The sequence below is a fragment of the Emys orbicularis genome, chromosome 24 (assembly GCF_028017835.1).
Source record: "Emys orbicularis isolate rEmyOrb1 chromosome 24, rEmyOrb1.hap1, whole genome shotgun sequence".
NCBI lineage: Eukaryota > Metazoa > Chordata > Testudines > Emydidae > Emys > Emys orbicularis.
In genome coordinates this window covers 11091278-11116646 of record NC_088706.1, presented here as the reverse complement: position 1 = coordinate 11116646, position 25369 = coordinate 11091278, and the positions used below count along the sequence as shown (strand labels likewise).

The window sequence follows — 25369 nt, the reverse complement described above, 5'->3', positions numbered from 1 at the left end:
CTGCAGCACAGATCATTGGGACGGGGTGTCTGTGGCCTGAGGATTCCTGGTTCACTTGGGATTTCGGAGACGTTGGAAAGGGCAGAGGGGTGCATGGGATAGAGCCAGCTGTACGGGGTGGCATGAGAGAAGGGCAAGGGATTGCTGTGTCAGCAAAGCCGCCCCCTCTTCTGGCCAGGATAGTGTGTCGAACCCATTCTCTGTAGCTGCCCTCGAGATCCTATTGGCTCCTGCCCCGGGTCTGTAGGCCCGGGCAGCGCGGCAGCTGGAAGCCTGGTAGCACGCAACAGAAGTTCCAGCTCCAGTGCTCTGTCTCGGTAGGTGTCTGCATTTCACAATGGCCAGCGTCTCCAGCTGAGCGTGACTCCCGGTGCGCTGGCTGACACCTGACTGCGCTTGGGAGGAGGAGAGGCTACAGCAGACCTGGGCCAGAGGGACCGTTCCATCGGGGCTCCCCAAGGTGGGGCTTGCTCTGATCCACATGGTTCCTTTCTTCTCCTCTCTGGTGTGCATCTTGCTTAGTCTCTGGTTCCCTGTTTGCACCATCCCTTGTCCTGTGCTTAAACATTAATCGTCTTCCTGGGTAGATATTCCCTCCCTCTCCTCCGTCCCCCCTGCTGATCCATACCTGTCTCCCCAGATGTGTGCAGCAGCTGGAAGAGGATGGTTTCAAGCTGGACGAGCTCTTCAAAGACATTGTCTACGAGGAGGACGAACGGGAGATGGTGCTGAAGGCTGTCAGGATAATCGAGCCAAACTTTCATCCGCTGTCTCAGCCCTGCTCGGAAATTTGCACTTCTCCTTTGCTCCGGGATTTCTACTCCAAGGTAAAGGGGGGCTGCTGGGCGCATGTGCCCGGGGATCCTGCAGGGCTAATGACATTTACCCTTTTGGGATAGGCTATTTGGGGCACAGAGCCCTTGTTATCGGGGTGATTGTCACAGAACTGGTTGCACAGACCACGAGCCCCTTGAGTGAACCAGCAGTATGACTAGCACTGAGCACGGATACATGAATCCTTCCAGCATCCCCAAGAGGCAGAGCCAGCTTTATAGATGGGGAGAAAGGAGCTGGGAGAATAAGTGAGTTGGCCAAGGCCAGAGAGGGAGGCCTGTGTCAGAGCTGGGATGAGAACTCTCAGGTTCCTGGCTCCTAATCCTGTGATCAGTCCCATTCGGCCATGCTAAGAGCTGGGGTTCGGTCCCTCCTGAAGGCCTGCTAGCTGGTGGTTTGGCTTCCAAGGTGCCTCACTTGAGAGCCATGGAAAATGGGGCCTTATGTCTCGGGAGGGGGGGAATCCACTGCCAAAAACAGCGGGGAGTAGTGCCCACGCCAGGTGTGTAGGGTGCTAGCTCGTTGCTGGAAATAAAGCTGGCAAAGGCATGGAAGCAGATTAGTTTGATGTACGACTGCAGCGTCTCATCTAGTTCGGCCAACCGCACGGAAAGGGGAGAGGCTGCGTGGGGCCAGCCCCGGAAGCTCCCTCATTCTGCTCGCGAGGTTGGGATTCTAGCGATGACCCTCATCTCACTGTCACCCCTGCCGAGGAGGCAGCCTGGGTTTCAGCCGTGTGGGTGCTAGCCGGGGACCCGGATTCAACGCCTTGCTCTGCCACAAGTCACTAGGGGGGTCTCTGCCTCAGGTCTGTAAATGAGGGACTATTTACACCTGGGAGCATCCAGCCGCTGAGCGACAGAAGCACCCGAACGCCCTGTACCTGAATCCCAGCACTCACCACCTCTGTCTCCCTGCAGGAAAAGCCGGTCTCCTATCCCAAGCTGGACTTCTCGGTGCGCGAGCTGCGGGAACGCTTCCGGCAGCAGCTGGAGATGGAGACTTCCAACACCATAACCATCAGCTCCGTGGAGTCAGCCAAGCCCCTGACGGAGCAAGCCAGCAAAGCGGTAAAGCCTGGCGCTCGGTGGAGTTACCGCAGGCCTCCTCTGAGAGCAAGGGCTGTAAAGGGAGTTTGGGTGGCTCTGTAGAAGGTGTGCCTCCGGCTCGGCCAGAGGCGATGAGCTGCATGTGGGAATCGTTGGGGGTGTTATGCAGGAGGTCAGACTAGACGATCAGCGTGAGCCTTGTGGCTGGAGATCACTGGCTATCCAGCGAAGTGCTGCCGGAGCCTTACGCCCAAACTGTGCCGGGGGTTACAGCAGTATTGGAAAGTCAGTAAATACCCACAATTCGAAACTAAAGAGCCTCATTCAAAACAAGCAGGGGACTAGATCCCCCCGGGTGTAACCCCCTACTCCACTGGGTTGGGTTTGTTAGTGCCTCGCTCTGGATTATCTATGAGCATTCCGTGTAATAACTGATGCCCTAGGGGTAGGGAAGTAGAAGCCGTTCTGTGCTCTGTGTAAACAGAATGCCCTGCTGAGAGAATGTGGAGATTGAAGACTGGAGGATCCCTTTGCTTGGGGAGTGCCCCCTGCTGGTTCATTCAGGGAAGTGCTTCCTCAACTCGCTGACTCTATGGAGCAGCTGGTGGTTGCATTGGAGGGCAAGAGAATTAAAGAAAACGTAGCCAGAGGCAGGCAGTGAGATAGAGGAGGCGGCAGCGGAGTTCTGGCCCTGATACTGGGAAAGGGGGTGAGAGCTTGGTGTGGGTCTCTAGAGACCCACAGACCTGGGGAATGGGGAAACCCACCGGCGAACTCCTGTGCCCTCGGTTAGCCCACACCTGCCTCTGCGCTCGCACCGTGTGATTGCCAAGCAGCTGACCGCCTTGTTTGCCTGTGTGCAGCGGGAGCTGTTGACCGCGCTGCGCTCTGAGTGGCGGAAGTCCCTCCTCCAGACCCTGCAGGAGTCTAAGATCCACATGGCGAACAGGAGGTCCTGGCAGATGAGCCTCTATCCCTACCTGTGCTTGCTGGAGGACGAGGAGTACGTGGACATCATGCTGCAGGTAGGACACTTTCCCCCGCCCCGTTAGGCTGCCGTGCGGGAACGGAAGAGTCTCCCTTGGCCGATGAGTCGGGCTTGCAGCTGTGCCGCGGGGCACTGTCATGGGGGGATTTGCATCTGGGCCTGCAGAACCAGAACTTGTGCCATGAGCCTGGACCGGGTCTTAGATCAGGGCCACGTTTGCTCCGCGTGCTGAGTAGCAAGCCCACGATCTAGCCCAGCTGTTCCTTCACCTCGATCTTGGCTGCGTCCTGCTGGCTTCTGTCTGTGTTGCACTCTCCCTTTGCTGCCGGGAGCCTGGGTGGTGCCTTTAATGCCCTGATTGATTTGCCCTTCTCCCCTAAGACCCTCGCTGCCTCCCCCTTTTCAGATCCTCTCCAGCCTCCCTCCCCAAGGAGAGTCCCTGCTGGTTTTAGCTAAAGAGCTGGGCGCCAAGATCCACAACAAGTACGCCGTCCGGAAGAAATCGCGCAGCCGCCTGCTGAAGAAGATCCAGAAAATCTATGATACCTACGCCCAGCTGCTGGCAAAGGACGCCCAGGTAGGCCTGTCTTAGCTCCCTGCCCCAAGGGTGAGGGGTCCCCCAGGCTGGTGGGCCATGGCGGCTGGGTGTGATAGAGACAAGGGCAACTGTAGCTTCCAAGGCCTGGACCCAGGGCCTTGTCTCAGGCTCTCCAGTCAATGCGAGCAGCTCTTTGCGGGGAAGCGGCCTGGGCAGCAGATTGCTTCCTGGGTGGGGCAAAGGGCTGCGTCTCTGTCTGCGGGATGCCCTGCGTGCTGAGCCCACGTCCGTGGGGAGGAAGCACTGACTGAGGGGTTGGGGTGTGAAGGGCGCTCCTCCCCCAACACCTAAGATGTTTGGGATTTTCCAGAGGCTTTGGGATTTGCTGTCAGACTAATGTTCCCCAATGCAGGACTCTCGACAGCTGAGAGTGGAGGAGTCGTTGTCCTAGGGCTCGGTAGGTTGGAGGACGTCTCCCAGAGACTCTGCCTCTGCAAACGTCCAGGGCTTGTCTCCTGGGAGGGCATCTCGGGAATTGCAAGTTCCGGAGAAGAGGCTGCGAGAGCTAACGAAACCACTAGCCTGTCTGGCATGCCTGGCGGTCTCTTCCTTCCCGGGTGTGGCTCCGGGAATGAACTCCACTGGCAGAGCCGGAAGGGTCGCCCGGGCACCGCTTGCCCAAGCTAGACCTGGCTCTGGCTCAGGAGCGACCCTGGGTTTGTACAGCATAAGCACGGCCGGTGAAGTTGGCGCTCAGAGCTGTGTGTATGTGTGGAAGGTGCAGATCTGGAAAGGTGAGAGGGTCGTTGCAGGTCAGGCTGGAGGGGGTTGGCAGAGGCTGCTTGTAGGAAGCCAGCCCCTTTCCTGCCTGCACTGACCATGCCTGTGCGGCTTTGCTCCTCAGCTGTCGCGCCTGTTCACATTTACACACACTGTGCGGCTGCCCTGCGGGCGTGGCGGGGGAAGAGCTCTCCTCGGCATCGTCCCACCCACACTGTGCGTCCTCGGCTGCCCCTCTCCAGAAGGCCCCCAGCCCCCGGAGGCGGCGCGGAGGGTTATCTGACCCAGATTCCAGACAGCTCAGTCGGCCCCAATTAATCTCTCGGGAGAAATAATTGCTGCTCACGCTGGGCCATTCTCCTCCTGCCTCCTCAGCTGGATAGTTACCTGCCGCGGGAGTACTGGGAGAAGCTGGAGGCCAGCTCGGGGTCCTCCCTGCTCAGCAAGGACTGCACCTGGCCTCACATCCTGATGGTGCAGCTGGGTGTTCACATGGTGGAGCTCCTCGTGCAAGTGATCAAGGTACAGAGCAACGTCCTGAACCCCAGCTTGGAGGCGAAACTCATCCCCGTCCTGTATCACGTCTACTCCTTCCGCAGCAGCCGGCAGGTAAGGGCCCCAGGGCAGGGAGGGGTCTGTAACCAGGCATCTGGACCCTCCATCAGAACAAACCCACTAGATCATCAGGTCCGGCCTTCTGCCAGCACCAGGTGTGGTCCCCCATCCTCTTGGAAGGCATCGCTATTCAACTGAACATAAGAACGGCCCTACTGGGTCAGACCAATGGTCCATCTAGCCCAGTATCCAATGCCAGGTGGCCAATGCCAGGTGCTTCACAGGGAATGAACAGGGAATCATCAAGTGATCCATCCCCTGTTGTCCATTCCTGGCAAACAGAGGTTAGGGACACTCAGAGCATGGTGTTACATCCCTGTCCATCCTTGCTAATCCCATGAATTTATCTAGTTCTTTTTTGTACCCTGTATTAGTTTTAGCCTTCATAACATCCTCTGGCAAAGAGTTCCACAGGTTGACTGTGTGTTGTGTGAAGAAATACTCCCTTTTGTTTGTTTTAAACCTGCTGCCTATTCATTTCATTGGGTGACCCCTGCTTCTTGTGTTATGTGAAGGAGTAAATAACATTTCCTTATTCACTTTCTCCACATCATTCAAGATTTTATAGACCTCTATCATATCCCCCCTCAGTCGTCTCTTTTCCAAGCTGAAAAGTCCCAGTCTTTTTAATCTCTTCTCATACGGAAGCTGTTCCATACCCCTAATCATTTTTCTTGCCCTTCTCTGTATCTTTTCCAATTCCAATATATCTTTTTTGAAATCTGCACACAGTATTCAAGATGTTGGTGTACCATGGATTTATATAGAGGCCTTATATTTTCTGTCTTGTTCTCTATCGCTTTCCTAATGGTTCCTAACATTCTGTTAGTGTTTTTGACTGTCACTGCACGTTGAGCAGATTTTTTTCAGAGAACTATCCACAATGAATCCTAGATCTCTTTCTTGAGTGGTAACAGCTAATTTAGACACCATCATTTTGTACGTGTAGTTGGGATTATGTTTTCCAATATGCATTACTTTGCATTTATCAACATTGAATTTCATCTGCCATTGTGTTACCCAGTCACCCAGTTTTGTGAGATCCCTCTGTAACTCTTCACAATCTGCTTTGGATTTGATTCTCTTGAGTAATTTTGCCACCTCACTGTTTATTCCTTTTTCCAGATCATTTAGGAATATGTTGGACACTACTGGTCCCAGTACAGACCTTTGGAGGACCCCACTATTTACCTCTCTCCATTCTGAAAACTGACCATTTATTCCTACCCTTTGTTTCCCATCTTTTAACCAGTTACTGATCCATGAGAGGACCTTCCTTCTTATCCCATGACTGCTTACTTTCTGAAAGTCTCTGAAATACACTATATCCGCTGAATCACTCTTGTCCACATATTTGTTGACCCCCTCAACGAATTCTAATAGATTGGTGAGGCATGATTTTCCTTTAACATGATTTGTTGGGGGAAGAGTCAACATGTTTTTTGTAATCTATTTATCTGTTCTTTACTATAGTTCCAACCAATTTCCCTGAAGGCAGGCTTACCGGCCTGTAAGTGCCAGGATCGCCTCTGGAGCCTTTTCAAACAATTGGCGTCACATTAGCTCTCCTCCAGTCATTGGGTACAGAAGCTGATTTAAATGATAGGTTCCATACCGCAGTTAGTAGTTCTGCAATTTCATATTTGAGTTCCTTCAGAACTCAGGTGAATCCCATCTGGTCCTGGTGATTTATTACTCTTTAATTTATCAATTTGTTCCAAAACCTCCTCCAGTGACACCTCAGTCTGGAATGCCTCATACCAGCAAAGGGCTACGGTTAGGCACATGTCCTGTTAGTTCTAGTTCCTTTCCTTCCTCTTCCCAGCTGCCCTGACTTGTGTGTGTGCCCGTTGTGTGCCTTGCATGCAGGCCCCGTTTCACTGACCAAATAGCTTCCTTCTCTTTCTTCCCTCCCCGCTATTCAGTTCCTGGCACACCCCACAGCCTCCCCAGAAGGGACAGAGGGTCATAAACTGCCCCGACGGTTCAGACATCCAGGCCTGCTCCAGCTGGGACCCCCCTCACGGCCTCGCCAGCTCCAGGGTGTTCGGCAGCTTCGGCTCCTACAGCCCCACTCCCACGTAGCTGTCATCCTTGCTCACGTGCTGTGGGTTAAATGGATCAGCAGGTTTTGGGCAGCCGAGCATGATGGATGAACTGGAGTCTGTCCGTTTGTCTGGTTCCGAAGGGGAGGGCTGGGGCGAGAGGCCCCTTTCCCCGGCAGTGAGCGAAGTGAAGCCGCAGTGCAGGGTTACAGGAGCTTTGCATTGTGCTGCCTGACTGGACTCTCTTGGAACCCAGTCTGAAGGGAGTTGTAGCCCCCTGTGTCGCTAATGAACTTGCCCCCCTCTCCCTTCAGAGCTTCACCCTTCTTTAATTCTCCCCCCCAGATCGGGTTTATAAAGCCCCATCCGATCCTCACCCAGATCCTGTCGAACGCCGCCGAGACCACGTTGACTTTCGACTCCTTTGTCATGCCCATGCTGTGCCCCCCGGTGCCATGGACCTCGCCGCACTTCGGGGCCTACATCCTCCTCCCCACCAAGCTGATGCGCTGCGTGGAGGGGGCCATCCAGCACCAGCTCCTGCTGGAGGAGTGTCCCCGCAGCAACCTGCACTCGGTCCTGGACGCCTTGAACCAGCTGGGCAACTGCCCCTGGAAGATCAACCAGCCCGTGCTGGATATCATCATCTCCATCTTCAACGCCAAGGGCAGTGAGAAGCTGGACGTCCCGCCGCCCCTCTCGGAGGCCCCCAAGCCATCCGTGGCCCTCCACGTGGGGCCCAGCACTCCCTGGAGCAAGTCGTCCCTGAAACGCGAGCTGACGCAGTGCAGGAAGAAGACGGTGGAAATGTACAGCCTGCGGATGGACGCCCTCTACAAGCTCTCCATAGCCAACCACATGAGGGATAAGGTGTTCTGGTTCCCCCACAACATGGACTTCCGGGGCAGGACCTACCCCTGCCCGCCCTACTTCAACCACTTGGGCAGCGACATCACCCGGGCCATTCTGCTGTTCGCAGAGGGAAAGCCACTGGGGGCGCGTGGCCTCGACTGGCTCAAGATCCACCTCATTAACCTGACGGGGCTGAAGAAGAAGAACTCTCTGCGGGAGCGGCTGGCCTACGCCAACGAGATAATGGAGGAAATCCTGGACTCTGCTGACAACCCGCTGACGGTATGTAGCGGGGATGGTCTCTCTCGCTTTAGAGGGAGCCCAGAACAAGCCTGGCACTGCTAGCCCTCAGGGAGAGGCATCAGGAACTAAGCGACAAAGCAGAACCCTGGAATCCAGGTCCTCTCGAAGCTGCTCTCAGCTCAGGTCCACACGACAAGCTTGTGCGGGCAGAGGTGCAAAGAGCTGTGATTTCCTGACCGATCCAGCTGTGCCTGCAAACGCCCCAGTGTAGATGCAGTTATGCCGGCAGATCTGTGCTGTTACTGGGGTGGCTTGTTTCGCTCAGTGGGGCTGGAATAAACCCTGCTGGCAGTAGCACAGGTTTGCCGGTTTGCGCTAGGAGTGCTTTGCTGGTATTGTATCGGGCATCTCTACGCCAGCAAAGCGCCTCTAGATGTGGCCTCCGTGATCCTGTGAGAGAGGATCTTGCCCTGCGCCCAAAGTGGAAGCCGGTGAGCGCCTGCCCACCCTGGGTGGCTTTATTAATGTTCCAGTAGCACCCTGGGGTCCCAGTCGAGACTGTGCTAGGCCTAGTGAGAGACAGGCACTGCCCTGAAGCTCTTCCAGTCTAAATACGCACAACAGGAAGGGTTGAAGAGGGATGCTGAGGCCAGGTCTACACTAGAAACTTTTGCTGGTATAATAGCGTTAGTTAGGGGTGTGATCTGCAACATTTTTATACTGGCCAAAGCCTTCGTGTCAGTGTGGTTATACCGGCAAAAGGTGGTACTGCATATTTCATTGGGGGGGGGATAGCTCAGTGGTTTGAGCATTGGCCTGCTAAACCCAAGGTTGTGAGTTCAATCCTTGAGGGGGCCATTTAGGGATCTGGGGCAAAAATCTGTCTGGGGATTGGTCCTGCTTTGAGCAGGGGGTTGGACTAGATGACCTCCTGAGGTCCCTTCCAACCCTGATATTCTATGATTTGGGGAGCCAGAATACGCTCTATCAGCAAAGCCTGTTTTTGCCAGTAGAACCTGTCTCTCTGCTAGGAGGTGCTGCCAATACAGCTGTACCGGCAAACCTTTTCTAGAGCGGACTAGCTTGCCAATGGGTGGGGTGACTTGCCGGAGGTTGTGCCGCAGGTCAGTGGCAGGAGACGTGGCTCCTGGTTCTGACCCAGTTCAATACCCAGGGGCTCTTCTACTCTAGTGCTGAGATGCTCTTCCCTCCCCTCCCCCCAGGGCAGGAAGTGGTGGATGGACACCGATGAACCCTGGCAGGCCTTGGCGTGCTGCATGGAGATAGCCAAGGCTTTGAGATCGCCGGACCCCACAGCCTACATCTCGCACTTCCCCATTCATCAGGTAAGGGGCCCGGTGGCTGTGACTGTTGGATTCCTCCTGCACGGGGCAGAGAGCTTGGGGAGCTAACAGAAACTCGGCGGGGAGAGGGCAGAGGGATGTGGAAGGCTCTGGGTCGCAGGGGTACAGAGGCTGTTGGAACTGCAGTGGTGCTTGGGTTCGACCTGTAAGCAAACAGACCCTAATTCACTCCCATGGCAAGGACCAGGCCACTTTCAAGTGCTTCCTGTTCCAGGGTATGGACGGGAAGGATCAGCGTGCACAAATCCCTGGTCTCTTCCTCATTGGCTGCCAGGCCTGTTATCTGGGTATTTATATGGCCGTCATCCCCATGGTATCTAAACCTCTCCCAAGGATCTGTAGTTTCAGTCTCACTACACACTCCTGCGGGTAGGGAAGCATCACTAACTATGCTGTGCAGATGGGGAAACTGAGTCACAAAGCTGCAGTGACTCACCCATGAGTTTGTAGCAGAGCTGGGATTTGAATCCAGCCTGACCCCGTGTTGCTTTGGATCAGGCAGGCTTGCTGCGAATAGCGGTCGTGGCTGCAGTCTCTGAAAGGCATTGCAACTGCTCAGTATATGCCCCTGGGGGTGGATCTCTCCTAGTCTGTAGCCAGAGGGCTTACGTCAGCTGTTCCGGGTCCTTGCTCATCTGGTCTGAGGGCTGGAGCGGAGCAGCTCTGCTGGCTGGAAGGATGAAAGCCTGACTCTGGATGAGGGCAGAGATAGTTCCTGCTGCGCTAAATGATGCGAGTCCAAGTGCTTCGTGCTCACAGCAAGGCCAGGCCCCGACGGGGCAGTGGAAGCAGAATAACCCTGAGCTTGGTCTACTCACGCTGCCTCCTCGCTAGCGGGGGCTGCCCTTACTGTCCAGAGAGGAGCTGTGGTAGAAAGGATCAGTTGCTCTCATTAACCTTAGCCCTGCTCCGTTCCGTCAGCACAGCCTGGGTGCACCTGTCAGAGGCCTGTGTCGTCAGAGGATACCCCGTCATTAACATTTCCCTGCAAGAGGCGTCTGTGTTTCTCCCCTTAGAGGCTGGATGCTTCTAATGGGGGCAGGGCGAGCGTGTGTCAGAAACTAACCCCAATGTCTCAGATCTCATTGGTGTGACGGCGAAAGCCGATGGGGATGGGGGCGGAATGGAAAATCAAAGATCAAGCGGAGGTGCTGGGAGTCACTTAATAGCTGGCCCATCAACCTCCCGTTGACAGAAGCAGTTCTAAGGTGGGGGCACGGCTGCCATGGGCCTGTGGATCCCGTTTCACCTGTCTGCAGAGCTGCAGGTGCCTCAGGTGGGACAGGGTGGTCCTTTCTCGTGGTGGCTTCAGCCCCCCCGAATATAGACACTGTAGCAGGAGTGGTGGGAGGTACTGAGCATCAAGGCCTCTGCGGTTCAAAGTATGTGTTGCAGGGTGGATTGATTGAAACCACCCGGTAGAAAGGCTCGATTTAAGTCATCACTTTGAATCAGCTTTTCTTTTTCTAAAAAAGTGCATTCTCATTGGTTGGGATAACCATTAAAACATGTTGATTTACACCTAAGCAGAGCCTTTCCATTGGCTTTGGTACATCAATTTTCTACCTGGGAGGGACCGCTAGAAAAATACACATTTATTTAAGCAATTATATGGCTTAACATTTTCAGATTCTTATTAATTGAACATTTTTAATATGTTAGAAAGTGGGGAATAATACATTGCTTAGTTACTCGGTAATTAACTTTTTCCTCGTGATTGGTGTCAGGCTGGGTTAGGATGGTAACCGGAATGTAACGAAACACACAAGAGCATATAAACATTAACACCCTTAAATGTTTTGGACAGATAAACTTCTCTTATCACAACATGTTTCAGATTTTCAACTAAATGGTTTATTAAACAGAGGGATTAACCACAGTCAGTGAACTAAATTGATTAGTTCAGGTCAGCCTGGGAAAATTTTCAAATAAACCTAAATGAAAGTGACTGGAGCTTAAAATCTTACTTACTCTTGAAAATGAGACAGTCTCCTAAGTTACTTAGGTGGATCTTTCGTACCATATTTATAAAGTTTGACTTCAGAAGTTAGATGTTTATTGCCCTGATTCTTTCTTTATACAGAAAAGCAGCCTTTAATGCAAAGTTTTTGATAGAGGCTCATGGATTCAGCATATTTTTTTTTTATTTAAATGTTTTAAGAGATTATAATAAGTTTAGGCCTTAACATATTTTGTATTAAAATCAGATTTCATTTTAAACAGGTTTAAATTTTTAAAGAAAATGTTGTTGTTTAAATAAAATAAGAAAAATCTGATTTAAATAAAAAAAAATCTGTTTTAAAAATTTTGTTTTCAAAAACACAGAATTTTATCCACCCTGCCATGTTGCATTTTAACTATCCTCCATAGAATTTTATCCACCCTGCCATGTTGCATTTTAACTACCCCCCCCCCCCCCAATCCCATTGCTTGGTTCACACCAGGCATGTTTTTGTCGGTGTTGTCCCCCCAGCAGCTGTCGATCCAACTGTTGTGGGAGATTGCTCAGTGGCGAGCATCTGCAAAGGAGGCCTGATACCTGTCTGGTCGCCTAGACTGCAGTGCCACACTTAGGACAGGTCGATGTTAGGTTTGGTAAGGGTCAGGGTGGGGGCCCAATCAAACCCACAGAGCTGAACACCCCAGAGTTTTGGGAGAGCTGAGATCTGGAGCAAAACTCTGGCTCAGTTGCCTCTTTGGTTTCAGGAAGGTTTTCCAAGCAACAGAGGAGAGGCAGCCTGACCCAGTGGCTAGAGCAGTGGACTGGGAGTCAGGAACCCTGGTTTCTATTCCTGGCACTACCACGGACGTGTTGCGTGACCTTGGGCAATTCCCTGCCCTTCTCTGGGTCGGTCTCCCCTCCCACCCTTTTTGTGTCTTATCTACTTCAATTGTAAGCTCTTCTGGGCTGCCTCTTACTATGTTTGTACAGCGCTTAGGACAATAGTGCTCCTATAATACAAACAATATAGAACAATAATTAAAATGTTGCCATTCTTTTTTTTTTTTTTTTAATTCCAGTGAAAACTTACTGTGGGGGTAGAGAGAGGGGCTGATTTTATAAACGTCCCATGCCATGTTTGCAACCCCGTAGTTGCAGCATCGGGCTAGTTCCAGAGACTCAGACAGTGACGCAGACGGGAGATGAAAGGGAAACCAATGAGTCCTTTGTCCCTGCTGGGAAAAGTAAAAAAGCAAAAACGGTGCAAAGTCCGCATCAAAACTTCTTCTGTCCTGAGCCGTTTCCAGCAACATTGGTGAGGGCATGAGAAAGTCAGTGGGAATTGGGTGCCTAACTCCCTTAGGCTTCACTGAAAATCCCAGCCTTGGTTTTTAACCAGGCAATGCCCCTTTAAATGGCCAGGCTCTCAGTCCCACCCTTTGTTCTTCCTGCTCGCAGGACGGCTCTTGCAACGGGCTGCAGCACTACGCCGCGCTGGGGCGTGACGTCATCGGCGCCACCTCGGTCAACCTGATGCCGTGCGACAGCCCCCAGGACGTGTACAGCGGAGTGGCCCAGCAGGTGAGACAGAGCCGGTAACCCTGGCAGGTCCCTACGGTTCACCCCTCTGCTCGGACCCACCGTGGAGCTGGTGGTCAGTGTCCCCAAGCAGAACAGTGCAGTTCCTGCCCTCCGGGGGGAGAGGAGAGGCTGAGATAGACAGCACTATGGCATGCAGCAGGCTCAGTAGACATCAGCTGATTGGAATCTAGCGCCGGACTGTCCCTCTCTCCCCTAGAGGGAAGCACTGCGGTGGCCACAATGAAAATCCAGCTGAGATTGTGCTAGAAGAGGGGAGGGTGTGATCACAGTAGACAGAGAAGGAGCCGTGACCGAGAAATCCCCAAGCCATGAACCATCCCCAGGCTGCTTCTCTCTGGGTTTCCCCCAGGGGCAGATGGGGAGTTGGTGAGACAGGGTCTCCAAGCAGCAGGGAGATGCTCCTCCTGAGTTGCTAGCACCTGGCCAGCACATAGGAGGAGAATTCTCTTTCTTTTGGGCGACATGGGAAACTGATCTCCATGGCACATTCAGTCCTCGGCCTCTCTTCAGAGACTGGGGTTTTCTTGGCATGTTTTGCAATATGAAATCGGCCTGCTGGGAACTGGACTGAGACCTGCCGCATTCATTCCACACACAGAAACTATCCTTAGCTCTTATCTAGAGCTTGTCATCTGTGGATCACCAAGGTCAAGTAGCGTTCTCCCCAATTTTCAGATGGGGAAACCGAGGCACAGAGAGCGGCTCAGCCAGAGGGTCACTGGCAGAGCCAGGAACAGAACCCTGGTCTCCGAAGGCTTGGTCCAGTGCTCAATCCATTCGGCCACATGGTGCACCTGACAGCCATTGGGTGCTGTGCCAGCACAGGGGTGCAAAGGGTCCGTATCGCAATACCAGTGCCCTGAGCTGGTGTCTCTGTGGTCCAAAAACTCCCTAGTTCCTCAGCTAGTGGCCTCTGTTATCCAGGGTGGCTAGCATGGGCCACAGTGTCTGTCGTGGGTGTGGGGGAGGGGCATTCCTAGGGCAGACCGGTGGTCTTGGCTTGGTTTCTCCACAGTCTGTGTAGAGGGGGTGCAGCCCAGCTGGGCCCTGGGGCTCCCTCGATGACCCTATTCCTATCGTAGAATATCAGGGTTGGAGGGGACCTCAGGTGGGTCCTGATTCAGCGGCGGCAGGATCACGGCATCTCCCCCTTGGTTCCTCTCCACGCTGCCCTAGGTAGAAGAATTCCGGAAGCAGGATGCCCAGGAGGGCATGAAGGTCGCCCAGGTCCTGGATGGCTTCATCAGCCGCAAGGTGGTGAAGCAAACGGTGATGACGGTGGTGTACGGCGTCACCAGGTACGGAGGGAGGCTGCAGATCGAGAAGCGGCTCAAGGAGATCAACGGCTTCCCACAGGTAGGACGTCCAGCCCGGCTTCCCCGCTGTCCCGCCTGTGGCCGCTGCCACTGGTGCCTGGCTGAGTTTTATGAAGCGCCTGTTTCCCTGTGGAGAGATTTCCCTTTTCCTCCTCCCCCGGCGCTGCCCTGCCCTCTGGGTCCTGCTAAGTAGATCCAGGCCAGGGGGTTCAGCGAGTGGGGCGGAATGGGACCCAGGTTCTAGGTGGTGTGCAGGCCCCTTTCTCTGCCTGTCGCAGGATGGGGTGGATTCTTCAATCAGGTGTATCCTGTCCCTTTGGTTTCCAGCATTGTCATCTGCTGCCCAGCCTCTCTGGCAGTAATGGGCCTCAGCTGGTGTCTTGTACAATACGAGGCCGTTCTGCTCCCTCTGGGGGTCGTATTGGCCCCCCTGAACCCCCAGAGGTCTGTCTCCATGCAGCCTGCTGGTGCCTGGGCTGGGCTAATGGCACCTCCTGCAGAGCAGAGGGTTTCAGTCGGCACCTCTCAGCGGCTCGTAGTCCCTGTTACTTACATGGCCAGTAATGCTGCGCAGAGGCCGGCAGGGTGCCCCGTGACTTGGCCCTCCTCCCGTGGGAGAGGAGAATCGTGTTAAATGCCAGAGCTCAGCTTCCTCTCCACCCACTCGGCAGCCAGATCCGGGTTCGGATTCCCGGCTCCCCTGACTTGCAGCGAGATCTGGGGTCTCAGCTAGCCCAGGTGGGAAGGCAGGTTCTGTGAGGCGGTAACCCTGGAGGGGAGGGAGACACGTCAGCAACGGCTCATCCCAGCTGTGGTCCTTCGGGTGAGAAGGCAGGCGTGTCTTCATCACAGGGACTCCCACTCCTCCCAAGGGGAGCCCCTCACCCTGCCTCTGATCCACACAGGAGTACGTCTGGGAGGCGTCGCATTACCTCGTCCGGCAGGTGTTCAACAGCCTCAAGGAGATGTTCTCAGGGACTCGAGAGATCCAGGTAAGGTCCCTGCTGCTTTTCTCCCTCTCTCTCTCCTTCCTGCTTTTCCCCTCGCTCCCCTCCTCTTCTGGCTTCCCTGTGTGCTGGAGAGAGCAGCACCGCAGAGCTCCTGGGAGCGCTACAAGCAGGTTGGAGAACAGGAGAGGAGCAGGGGGGGAGCCCCTAGAGATTGTCTCCTCCCATCACCCCGGGGAATGCAGCCCGATCTCTAACGCCAGCCCTGCTCAGGAAGTGAATCGGGGCCACTGGATCCGGCATCTCAAGCAGCAGGTCTCTGTGGGATCCTAGCCCCACAGGAGCATTCCTGACCCCCACCCAGGTGGAATGACTCCCCTGGGGGAGGGGGCCGGAGGGTGTTGTGCCATCCATGGTGGGCTCAGAACAGCCTGTGGTGGGCGGGGACGTTATGGGGTGAATCTGTCCTTAGAACCCCTGGAGCCTCTGGGGCTCTTAAAAGCTGCTCACTCCAGTCTGTCCCTGCAGATCTGGCTGACGGCGAGTGCCCGGCTCATCGCCAAGTCCGGGAACCCGGTGGAGTGGGTCACCCCACTGGGCCTCCCCATCGTGCAGCCGTACCATCAGGCCAAGTCCACAGTGGTGAGTGCCAAGGGGAGCAGAGGTACCGGCAGCTTGTGAGCTGGGACCTCAGTATGGAACATGGGGGATCTAGATCAACGCCCCGCCAACCACCGCCCTGGACCGAGGGCATTAAGGGGCAGTGCGGCAAAGTCTCCAGCCGGTGCATGTGTCGAACCTTGCTGTGTATGTGTGGGTAGTGTGCTGGGAAGTCTCCAGCCGGTGTATGTGTGTCGAACCTTGCTCTGTATGTGTGGGTAGTGTGCTGGGAAGTCTCCAGCCAGTGTATGTGTGTCAAACCTTGCTCTGTATGTGTGGGTAGTGTACACCGTGCTGTGAAGATTCCAGCCGGCGGGGGTGCCGAATCTAGTTGTGTTATACATGCCCGTAGTACAGTGAAGTCTCCCGTGGGTGGGTCTGGGCGGGGAGGGTTTGTGAGGGATGGGTACGGTGTCAGGCCGCGCTCTCTCCCCCCTCCCCACTGACTCACCGGGGTAATGAACCTTTCAGACTCCGGGAGGTGAGCCCAGCACGAGGCAGGGAAACAGGATGAGAAATGAGAAGTGGTTCCTCAGGGTTCACATGACTCACTCTCGCTCCAGTCCCACACTCATCCTCGCTGATCCCCTTCCTTTCTCTCCCCCTCCCCCCCCCCCCCCCCCAGTCTAGTCCTCTCAGCAGCCCTCTCCTTCCCACTCCACCTGACTAATTCAGCAGCTGAGATTCTTGGAGGTGGGAGGAGTTTATCCCTGAGAGGAAGAGACCAGAGGGGGCTTGTATGAGCACTGACATGTGGGCATGAGTCAGCTCTGGGGCGGGGCCCACGGCGGAGCCAGCATCCTTGGGGGGCTGAAGGGTGAGTCAGCGGGACGAAGTCAGGATGGTATTTAAGAGTAGTGGAGCTGGTGAGTAACCGGGGCTCCCCAAAGGCTCAATGACGAGACCCCCACGTGGTGCCGACGGGGGCAATTTTCCGGCATATCAGCAGGGAAACAGATTCCTGCTTGCCCACCTGCACGCAGAACCTGCCCCGTCTCCTAGCCACTGGCACGCCACGTCCCAGCAGTTATGGGGCAGTTCAGGGCGGCCTGCCTGTCTCCAAGCCACTGATTTGTTCAGCTGCATTTCCCAGATCTGCTCGTGAGATAAAGGCCTTTAAAGCCAGGGAGTCTGGGAGCCGGTGAGTCTAGCCGCTGGGCGCCTCCTGGGAGACATGCTGGCCAGCAGGATGAAAGCTCCTGTCCGCTTTCAAAGATCTGAAGTAGGCTGTTCTAATCTGGCCAGGGAGGTGGCCGGGCCAGTCCTGATCCTAGGCTCTGCACGGCGCATGCTGGGGGCCTATTGCTCGTGTGAGCCGCTCTCCAAGAGTGGCATGCCTGGGACTCCCTGGGAACGGGTGATTGTGTCTCTCTGCAGCTGAGTCCGGTCTCTCTCTCTCTCTCTAGCTGAACAGCACCATGCAAACCCTGAGTCTGAACGTGCGATTTGACGCCAGCCAGTAAGTACCAGACTGCGAGAGCTCGGCGCAGACTCTGCGTTCCTTTCCCCTCAGTCTGAGTGATTCCCCCGCCCGCCCCGGTGCAGCCTGGAACTGGGGGAGCCCTCGCCTCCAGGCCGTTTGGAGACAAAACCCTCCCATCAGCAGAGCTTGGCAGATGAGCCCGCAGCAGGAGACACAGGCACTGGTCAGGGCTGCTGCTGGTATTCGCACGCTCCTACGTTCCTTACCTCATGCTGCCCAGTAGGCGTAGGGGGTGGCAGGGGAGGAAGGGCCGGAGGGAATCCAGCAGCGTCCGTGGACAGCGCTGGAGGTGCAGGGCCGTAGCACCCGGCGTGGGATTCCTGGAGAGGGCAGCATCTGCCACCTGCTCCCTTGTGTCCATGAACCAGTGGGGGGGGGGGGGGGGGGGGGGGCAGCTCCTAGAGCTCCCGTCACCGCAGGGAATGCAGCCCAGGCTCCATCCCCACCTGTGCTCTGCCCACTGGATCCAGTTCCCTCCGATCGTGCAGCTCTGGTTGGGGGCATTACCCTGACAGCAGGTCCTGGGCGCTCTGCCTCCCTGCTCTTCCCTTCCCCCGGCTCTGGCCGTGGCGGGCAGCCGGGCTGTCTGACTGACTGGTCTGTGCTCCGCTGCAGGAAACCGGATACGGTGAAGCAGAAAAACGCCTTCCCGCCCAACTTCATCCACTCGCTGGACTCCACGCACATGATGCTGACGGCACTGCACTGCCACAGGTAGGGCCACCTCGGGTCATCCTTGGGGCTACTCTAGCATTTGTGGAGGCAAATCCGCAGGGTTGAGCTGCCCTTGCCGGGGTCCAGCCCTGCTCCTCCCCCCACGGGCCTGCGATCAGGGAGGCACCGTACCCAGGGCACTAGGCAGTGCCACAAGGGATGGCAGCCCCCTTTCAGCTCACGCAGGCCCCTGTGCTGGCGCCAGCAGGAGGGTTTGGCTGCCTGAGACAGGGCCTGGGCTGACATCAGAGAAGAGGGAGGGTCTCTGCGGGCACCACCTGACCCGGCTGCTCTGCTGCCTTTCAGACGGGGCCTGACGTTCGTCTCGGTCCACGACTGCTACTGGACCCACGCGCTGACTGTGGATGTCATGAACCAGGTAGAGACCAGCTCCACCCCCGCGTGAGCAGAGCCTCTTTCACTGACCCAACGCGTCCTCCTCGAGGGGGCTCGGCAGGTGCTGTCCGGCCCCTGTACCTGGCTCTGGAAATCGTCTCCTCCCCCCGCCCCAATTACGTGGGTCTCCTTTCCCTCCCCACCCTGTAGTCTGATTGGCTGTCGGTAACCAAGGCGATGCACCCTGCAAAATACAGTGTGCCAAGATGGCACCTGCTGTTCATGTGTCCCAACCCGCAGCCCCCTGCTATCCCAGCCCTGGGCTCCCCAGGCACGTAGCTCTGCCATTGCCCCTCGCTCGTAATGCACGGCCCTTCCTGGGGTGTTAGCCCTGGGCTTCCCTCCGTTCCCATCCCCCTCCAGCTCCGCTGACACCCCTCGACCCACGGCCCCTCGCTGTGCTCCGTGCTCTGCAGACGCACCCCACCTTCAGCCCGGTGAGAATAGCTCTAAATGGAATCTGTCTTGGGGTGAGAGGGGTGCATGCTATTGTATTCCACTCACTTGTGACCTCCGTGCACTGCCAGGTGTGTCGAGAGCAGTTTGTGGAGTTGCACAGCCAGCCCATCCTGCAGGATCTGTCCAGGTTCATGCTGCAGAAATATTGCACTGACTCTCTGTAAGTACCCAGCTCACCCGCCCGCCCTCTCTGGGGCTCCTTCAGGGGAACTTCCTTTGTTGACTGTGCTGTGTAAGTTCCACAGCCTCCGGCTTGGAGCCTATCCGCATTATCGTTCTTCCGGCTGCCTCTGGGCCGCTCTAGGACAAGGATGGCCCAGTGGTTAGTGAGCTAGGCTACGGCTAGCCTGGGTTCAATCCCCTGCTCTGCCACAGACTCCCTGTGTGACCTTGGGCAAGTCTCTCTGGGCCTCAGCTCCCCATCTGCAAAGGAGGGTGAGATCACTGCCCTGCCTCAGAGGGGCTCTGTGTGCAGAAATTCTGTGAAAGTTGGCAGGTGCTCAGATACTCTGGCCAGATGGGGGCGGCTAGGCACCAGAGAGCGATACTGAGATAACATGGGCCGCAGGAAGATACTTAGATGCCCAAGCGGTCACATAGGGAGAGTCTTATCTCGAAGCTGATCTGGTGGTTCCTTTGACACCGGGGACCTGTCACCGCCCCCTTGGCTCAGAGCCATGTGCCCACAAGCTGCACAGGAGATGTGTGAGAGTCAGGCTGGGAGCAGGAAGGGTTCACGTTCCTGTTTAACACCCCTTTTTCTCGTGGCTTTTTTTGACCCAGGGCTGAGTGGAGGGATAAGAAGTCCCTCGAACCCAAGAGGCTGGTGGAGCTGCTGTCCAAGGTCCCTGAGACAGGTACTGTTATTATCCATTGTGGTTGTTACGGTAGTGCCTCTGGGCCACCCACGAATGCTAGGCACTGGACACACACTTGCCTCTGGAGCTGGTTCCCAGGGGCGGCTCCCAGGCGTGAGCCCTCTGACATGAGTGATTGGAATGAGCCGGCCCCCAGCCCTTCCCCGGCAGTAGCCATGTTTCTGATGACCAGTGTCTTTGAGTTCATCCCGCAGTGGGCAGGAGGAACCTACGAGACAGGACATGGCGTTGTGCTCGGGGGGTGAAAGAGACAGAGGCTTGGTCTACGCCTAAGATGTAGGTTGACCTAGCTACGGTGCTGGAGAGATGTAGCTAAGCCCCGGTGTAGACACAGCTAGGTCAATAGAAGGATTCTTCCGTCAACTAGCTACTGCCTCTCGGGGCAGGATAACCCTTTCTGTCGCTGTAGCAAGTGTCTGTAGAACAGCGGCAGGGCTGCAGCGGCGCCTCTGTAGCGCTGGTAGTGTAGACGCACCTTAGCCTGCCAGACCCTACTGGGGAGCTCGCTTGATCCCCAGGGATCCGTCTCGCGCTGCCAGGAAGGCTGGGTGAGCATCACTATCTTCCCTGTGTCTGGCTGCCAGCCCCCACCCCAGCAGAATCTCCTCCTGGTCCCCGTCCCGAGGCTGGAGTGGACGCACGGCTGGCTGGGAGAACCCCGAGCTCGGCAGTGTCTTGCTGGGGCAGTTAGCGCAGGCGATCTAGCCGAGTTGCAGTTCAGCACTGCACCCTGCCTCCCTGGAACTCCGCCGTGGGGCTTTGCTCCTCATAGACAGGGGCACGGGCAGGAAGGCTGGCACTGCGGTTGAGGCACTGGGCTGGGTCTCAGAAGATTTGGCTCAGTTCCACCACACACTCCCTGTGTGACCATGGGCAAGTCACTTCATCTCTGGGCTTGTGTTGCCGTTCTGAAATGGGAACTCCATTTCCCCTCCACAGCGCCCACCTTAGGCAGAATTTAGCTCGTTTCTTCTCCCCCTGGAAGCCAGTCTCCCCAGTGCGCTAATACGTCTTGTTGCTCTGCTCCAAACATTCGTATTTGCCAATCTGTTCCCACGAACGAGACATCGTACCAGGGATAGAAGTTAGACGCATGGGATAGCGATTGCCGAGATGCGGCTGATACGCATGCAGCGGGAGTAAGACAATTTGTTTAGTTCCCTTAATCTCCAGGCGGGCGTCTCATATGGGTCGCATGCATCTGTCTACATTTTCTCCACAGGAGAAGGTGGGAGAAAGTAGCATTGCCGCTCACTGTTACGCAGCTGCCACCCACCGCCCCAGAGGTGGCTGCATTTCAATGGCGGGTGAAGCCTTCCTTTTGGGATGACTCTGCTAACATCAGCCATTGCTGAGGGAGCCCCTGGCAATCAGGCAGGGCTGGTTTTGATTGCGTGCGGGGCAGACACGCTGCTGCAGTTCTCAGGTGCCCTGAGAGCCGCAATCAGACCCCAGGTTTCGAAGGCTGAGATGCCGTCATCTGTGCGAGTCCCCTCTCCGCCCTGGTAGGACATAACCCCCCGCACAGCAAGCTGCCTTTGGCTCCCATCCCGGCATCCAACTTGCTGCGCGAGCCCAGGCCGGCTGGAGAGCAGAACCTAACTAGCTGGCCGAGATAATCGGAGGTCACCAAGCAAACAGCCCTTGTCCTGACCCAGTCTCTGTCCCTCGCTGGTTCTTCTGCAAGGCCTGGTCCACGCAAAGCTAGAAGCATCCTTGCCCCGGTACTGAAGCCTTCCAGCGTTGCACCCAGCACAGCCTAGGAGGGGGGAGAACATGTCCTGGGGTGGGTGTCCTAGTTCCTCTTCCTCCCCGCTAACCCTCTGCCCCAGGGAAAGCGTCTGCCCGCAATGGGCCGGGTAGCAGGCGGGGGCCTGTGAGCAGTGTGGGCCCCCTGGCATGCTCTCTGCCCCAGGTGGGGTCAGGGAGAGTCGGGCTGATTGCAGCAAAGGGGCTGCAATACGTCTCTTGCTGCTCTCTCCTCCCTGCAGTGGGGGGCTCGTGCTGAGTTTGGGGGGTCGGGGTGTAGCCTAGAATTTAGGGCGGCAAGGGCCAGTGGGATCATCTGATCTGAGTGCCTGCATAACACACCCAGCGATTCCTGCATCCAACCCGTACCTTGTGGTTGAGCTAGAGCACATAGTTGAATCCTTTCCCCTAGAATGCTAAGAGACGCCCCCAGTCTCCAACCTGTGCAGCCCCCGCTCTGACCTTCCCTCTGCTCCCTCTTCCCCTCCAGGCAACTTTGACCTGCAGAAGGTGAAGGAATCTACGTATTTCTTCAGCTGAAACGGACCCCGGGCAAGGCCCTGGACTGTCTATCGAACGCTGGCTAATTGGACCAGAGGTGCCAGCCAGCCGAGTCCAGGGTGGGACCTGGCTCACAGCACCCCCAGCAGAGAACAAGGGGAGACTGTGTCCAGGACCTCGTCCTGGGGGCACAGCAGACAGCTGGCCCAGGGAAATACCCACAAGGGGTGCGTCGGCCTCTGCTTTGGAAACGGACCCTGCCTGGAGAGCAGGAGCATGTGGCTCCACTAGGAGGCAGGATCTCTGCTTTCCCTTGTGCCAGGAGGGGCGTGGCGCTGCCTTCGTATGGCTCTCGCCAGCCCAGCTCACCCGTTCCTCCCTCTGTGCCAAGGGACCTTGAGCTGGAGATCACCGGCTGCTATTTCCCCCGGCGACTGGGGATCGCCGACGCTGACCCAAAGACAAGGTTGCTTTGCTCACCGGGAGCCTCTGGCCCCAAACTGAGGTGGAAGGCAAGGGGCTGATTGGGGACTGGCATTCCCTGCGACCTCAGCCTCACACAGTTGGGTCTCAGCAAGGGGCCCCTGTTTGCTGCTGGTAACTCAGGTGCTCTAGGCCAATCGACCAGGCCTCTCTTCCCCCTTCACTCACCCCCACTCACTACCCCATGCGTCCGGGGAGGAGGGCATCCTGCAGATGGAGCCCTCCAGGCCTGGCTTTGAACACCGTCTGGGTCACCCCCGCCCACGCCAGGCCGGAGCGCTGTCGGTCTGCGCAGGGAAGGGGGCCGTGGGTCTAGGATCCCAGTGAGATACTCTCTTCACTGGACTCCTGCGCCAGTAGCTCTAATGGCGCCGTTGCAGGCTAGCCGAGTGTGCCTGGGGGAGCGAGCTGGAGAGCTCCTCCCGGAACAGCAGCATCCTACAACCAAAGACCTCAGAGTGCTTTAGGATTCTTGGCCAATGAGCTGTTGAATAACCACTTGCCTGGGGAACGAGAACCTGCCCGTCCCTGGTCTCTGCAGCTGCGTCGGACTTTGCTGGCGTTGGCCGGGGTGCGGCACTCAGCCCCGCACTCCGTTTCCGTTCCTTTCCTCTAGCAGCGTGTGTGGGGGGGGGGGGAGACGGCTCCTGGGATATGCGCCTCCCCAGGGGAGTGGTTATTCTGCACTGGGGCAGCCAGTCACTACTGGAATCCAGAGGAGCCTCCCGTACTGATTCACCCTCCCTGCTACGCGGAGTCCTGTCTCCGGGCGCTTTCCAGCGGTGTCTCGTTTTCTGGGATATTGAAGATTCGGCTGCACAGTCTCCGGTGGGGCGGGTGTGTAACTGGAGCGGTGTGTGGAGCACTGTACATTAAAGCCCTTTGAAACGTCTCCTATCGGGGCTGCTTTGTTAGCAAGTGTGGTTGTATTCCGGTGGCGTCTAGAGGCCCCAGCTGAGTTCAGGGCTGGTTAGGCCCAGCACTGCAGTGAGAGCACGTCCCTGCACTGAGGAGCTGACAGGTTCAAACGAAGAGAGAAAGGGTGGCAGGGGAAACTGAGGCACAGAGCAGGGAGGTCAGTGTCAGGGATATAGAACCCAGGGCGCCTGACTCCCAGTCTGCTACCCCATCGCTGGGCCACACTGCGGACCTCACTGTGTGGAGGTGCGTGCTATTTACTGCAGGGGCGGCCAGCCTGAGCCTGAGAAGGAGCCAGAATTTACCAATGTACATTGCCAAAGAGCCACGGTAACACGTAAGCAGCATAGGCGCCGACTTCTGCTGGTACCGGTGGGTGCTCGACCTCCCTCTGCCCCTTCCCCTCCCGCCCCCTTCCAACCCCTTCCCCAAATCCCCACCCTGGCCCCGACTCCTCCCCTGAGCGCGCTGCGTTCCCGCTCCTCCCCCCTCCCTCCTGGAACTTGTTAGGCCGCGAAAGGGCTGTTTTGCTGCGGCAAACGCTGGGAGGAGAAGCAGGGATGCGGCGCTCTCAGGGGAGGAGGGGGGGTGGGGAGGGGAGCTTGGCTGCCAGTGGCTGCAGAGCACCCACTAATTTTTCCCTGTGGGTGCTCCAGCCCCGGACCACCCACGAAGTTGGTGCCTATGGTGAGCAGCCCCCCATCAACTCCGCTCCTGCTCCCACTCCCAGCGCCTCCCACCCACCGCCGATCAATGCCTCCCCCTCTCTCCCCGCACCTCCTGATCAGCTGTTTTGTGGCGTGCAGGAGGCTCTGGGGGGGAGAAGGGGAGCGAGGGCGTGGCAGGCTCAGGGGAGGGGGCAGGAAGCGGTGGAGTGGGGGCAGGGTCTGTGGCAGAGCCAGGGGTTGAGCAGTGAGCTCCCCCTGGCACATTGGAAAGTTGGCGCCTGTAGCTCCAGCCCCGGAGTCGGTGCCTGTACAAGGAGCCGCATATTAACTTCTGAAGAGCCACATGCGGCTCCAGAGACACAGGTTGCCCCCCCCCCCCAATCTACTGCAGGGATGTGTACGCGTACGGGCTGCCTTTACCAAGCACTGCGGGTACAGAGGCTGCGCTGTGCTGGCAACACTGCACAAGGCCAGGACCCGAAGCCTCTTGCAATTAGAGCAGTGACTTACTCAGCAGGGGGTAAGGAAGCCAGCCGAGGCTGCTCTCTGCTACAGTGCAAGGTACCTGGGCGCCCTCGTGGCTAGACGTGAATCTGGGCTTTGGGCCTGATTCTCAGTTACACCAAGGCCTCTTCCCCCTTCCCCCCCACCAGCAACCTCAGGGGGCCTTAAAGTGTCATTACACCTGCAGCCCGAGTGGCTTTAGACTCGCTGAGTTTGAGGCCTGTATCTGCCGATGGTTTGGGGCGTCCGTTCAGCACAAACCAGAGGGGAAAGCGCCACCTCCCACGGCACCTGGCTTTTCCCTGGAGGTCTCCCATCCAGTCCACTCACCGCCCCCATCCGGTGGAGGTTGAGCTCAGCGCAGTCTGACTGCAGCATGACCGGCCTTCACTTTCAACCCGTCCCTCTGCCAGGCCTCTGATGAGCTGAGAGTTGGTCAGTGATGTTTGACATGGCCGCACTCTTCACATGTCCCTTTTCCAGGCGCACCGTGCCCTTGTCACCTCTGTTCCGGTGCAGGCAGCTCGCTGACAGACAATGATTGCACAGCCCGTGGCTTGGCTGCTGGTTAATTTCCCTTGCTTTTAATCGACCTGGAGTTGCTTTGTTTTTTTCCTTTTCCTCCAAAAGACACAAGCCATCTGCCATTTAACGCCCTTCAAGTCTGTCTTTACAAGTGTGCAGTTTTGCGCTAATTAAGAGATTTGCACTTGTGGCTAATAACACCAGCGGCTCCGCTTCCAATTGGCCTTAGATTCTGCCTAGGCTTCTAGGTGGGTTAATGAGAGATGAGTCCTGTTTCTTGGGATTCGAAAAAGGGATCAGACCTTGAGAGAACAAG

At 56.6% G+C, this 25369-nt stretch overlaps 1 protein-coding gene across 1 annotated transcript in view; it reads left to right on the top strand.

Annotated features, from left to right (window-relative positions):
* POLRMT (RNA polymerase mitochondrial) overlaps positions 1-23317 on the top strand; it is a 32660-nt gene extending 9343 nt beyond the window's left edge. The window contains exons 5-21 of the mRNA XM_065422346.1: positions 641-827; positions 1755-1904; positions 2747-2908; positions 3278-3448; positions 4565-4798; positions 7195-7983; positions 9168-9290; positions 12709-12831; positions 14029-14208; positions 15074-15160; positions 15644-15757; positions 17182-17234; positions 17874-17972; positions 18279-18351; positions 18896-18987; positions 19611-19684; positions 21945-23317. Of these exons, the coding sequence (XP_065278418.1) occupies positions 641-827; positions 1755-1904; positions 2747-2908; positions 3278-3448; positions 4565-4798; positions 7195-7983; positions 9168-9290; positions 12709-12831; positions 14029-14208; positions 15074-15160; positions 15644-15757; positions 17182-17234; positions 17874-17972; positions 18279-18351; positions 18896-18987; positions 19611-19684; positions 21945-21994 (2761 nt within the window). The 3' untranslated portion in view covers positions 21995-23317. The remainder of the gene's footprint in view (positions 1-640; positions 828-1754; positions 1905-2746; positions 2909-3277; positions 3449-4564; positions 4799-7194; positions 7984-9167; positions 9291-12708; positions 12832-14028; positions 14209-15073; positions 15161-15643; positions 15758-17181; positions 17235-17873; positions 17973-18278; positions 18352-18895; positions 18988-19610; positions 19685-21944) is intronic.
* The last annotated feature ends 2052 nt before the right edge of the window (positions 23318-25369 follow it).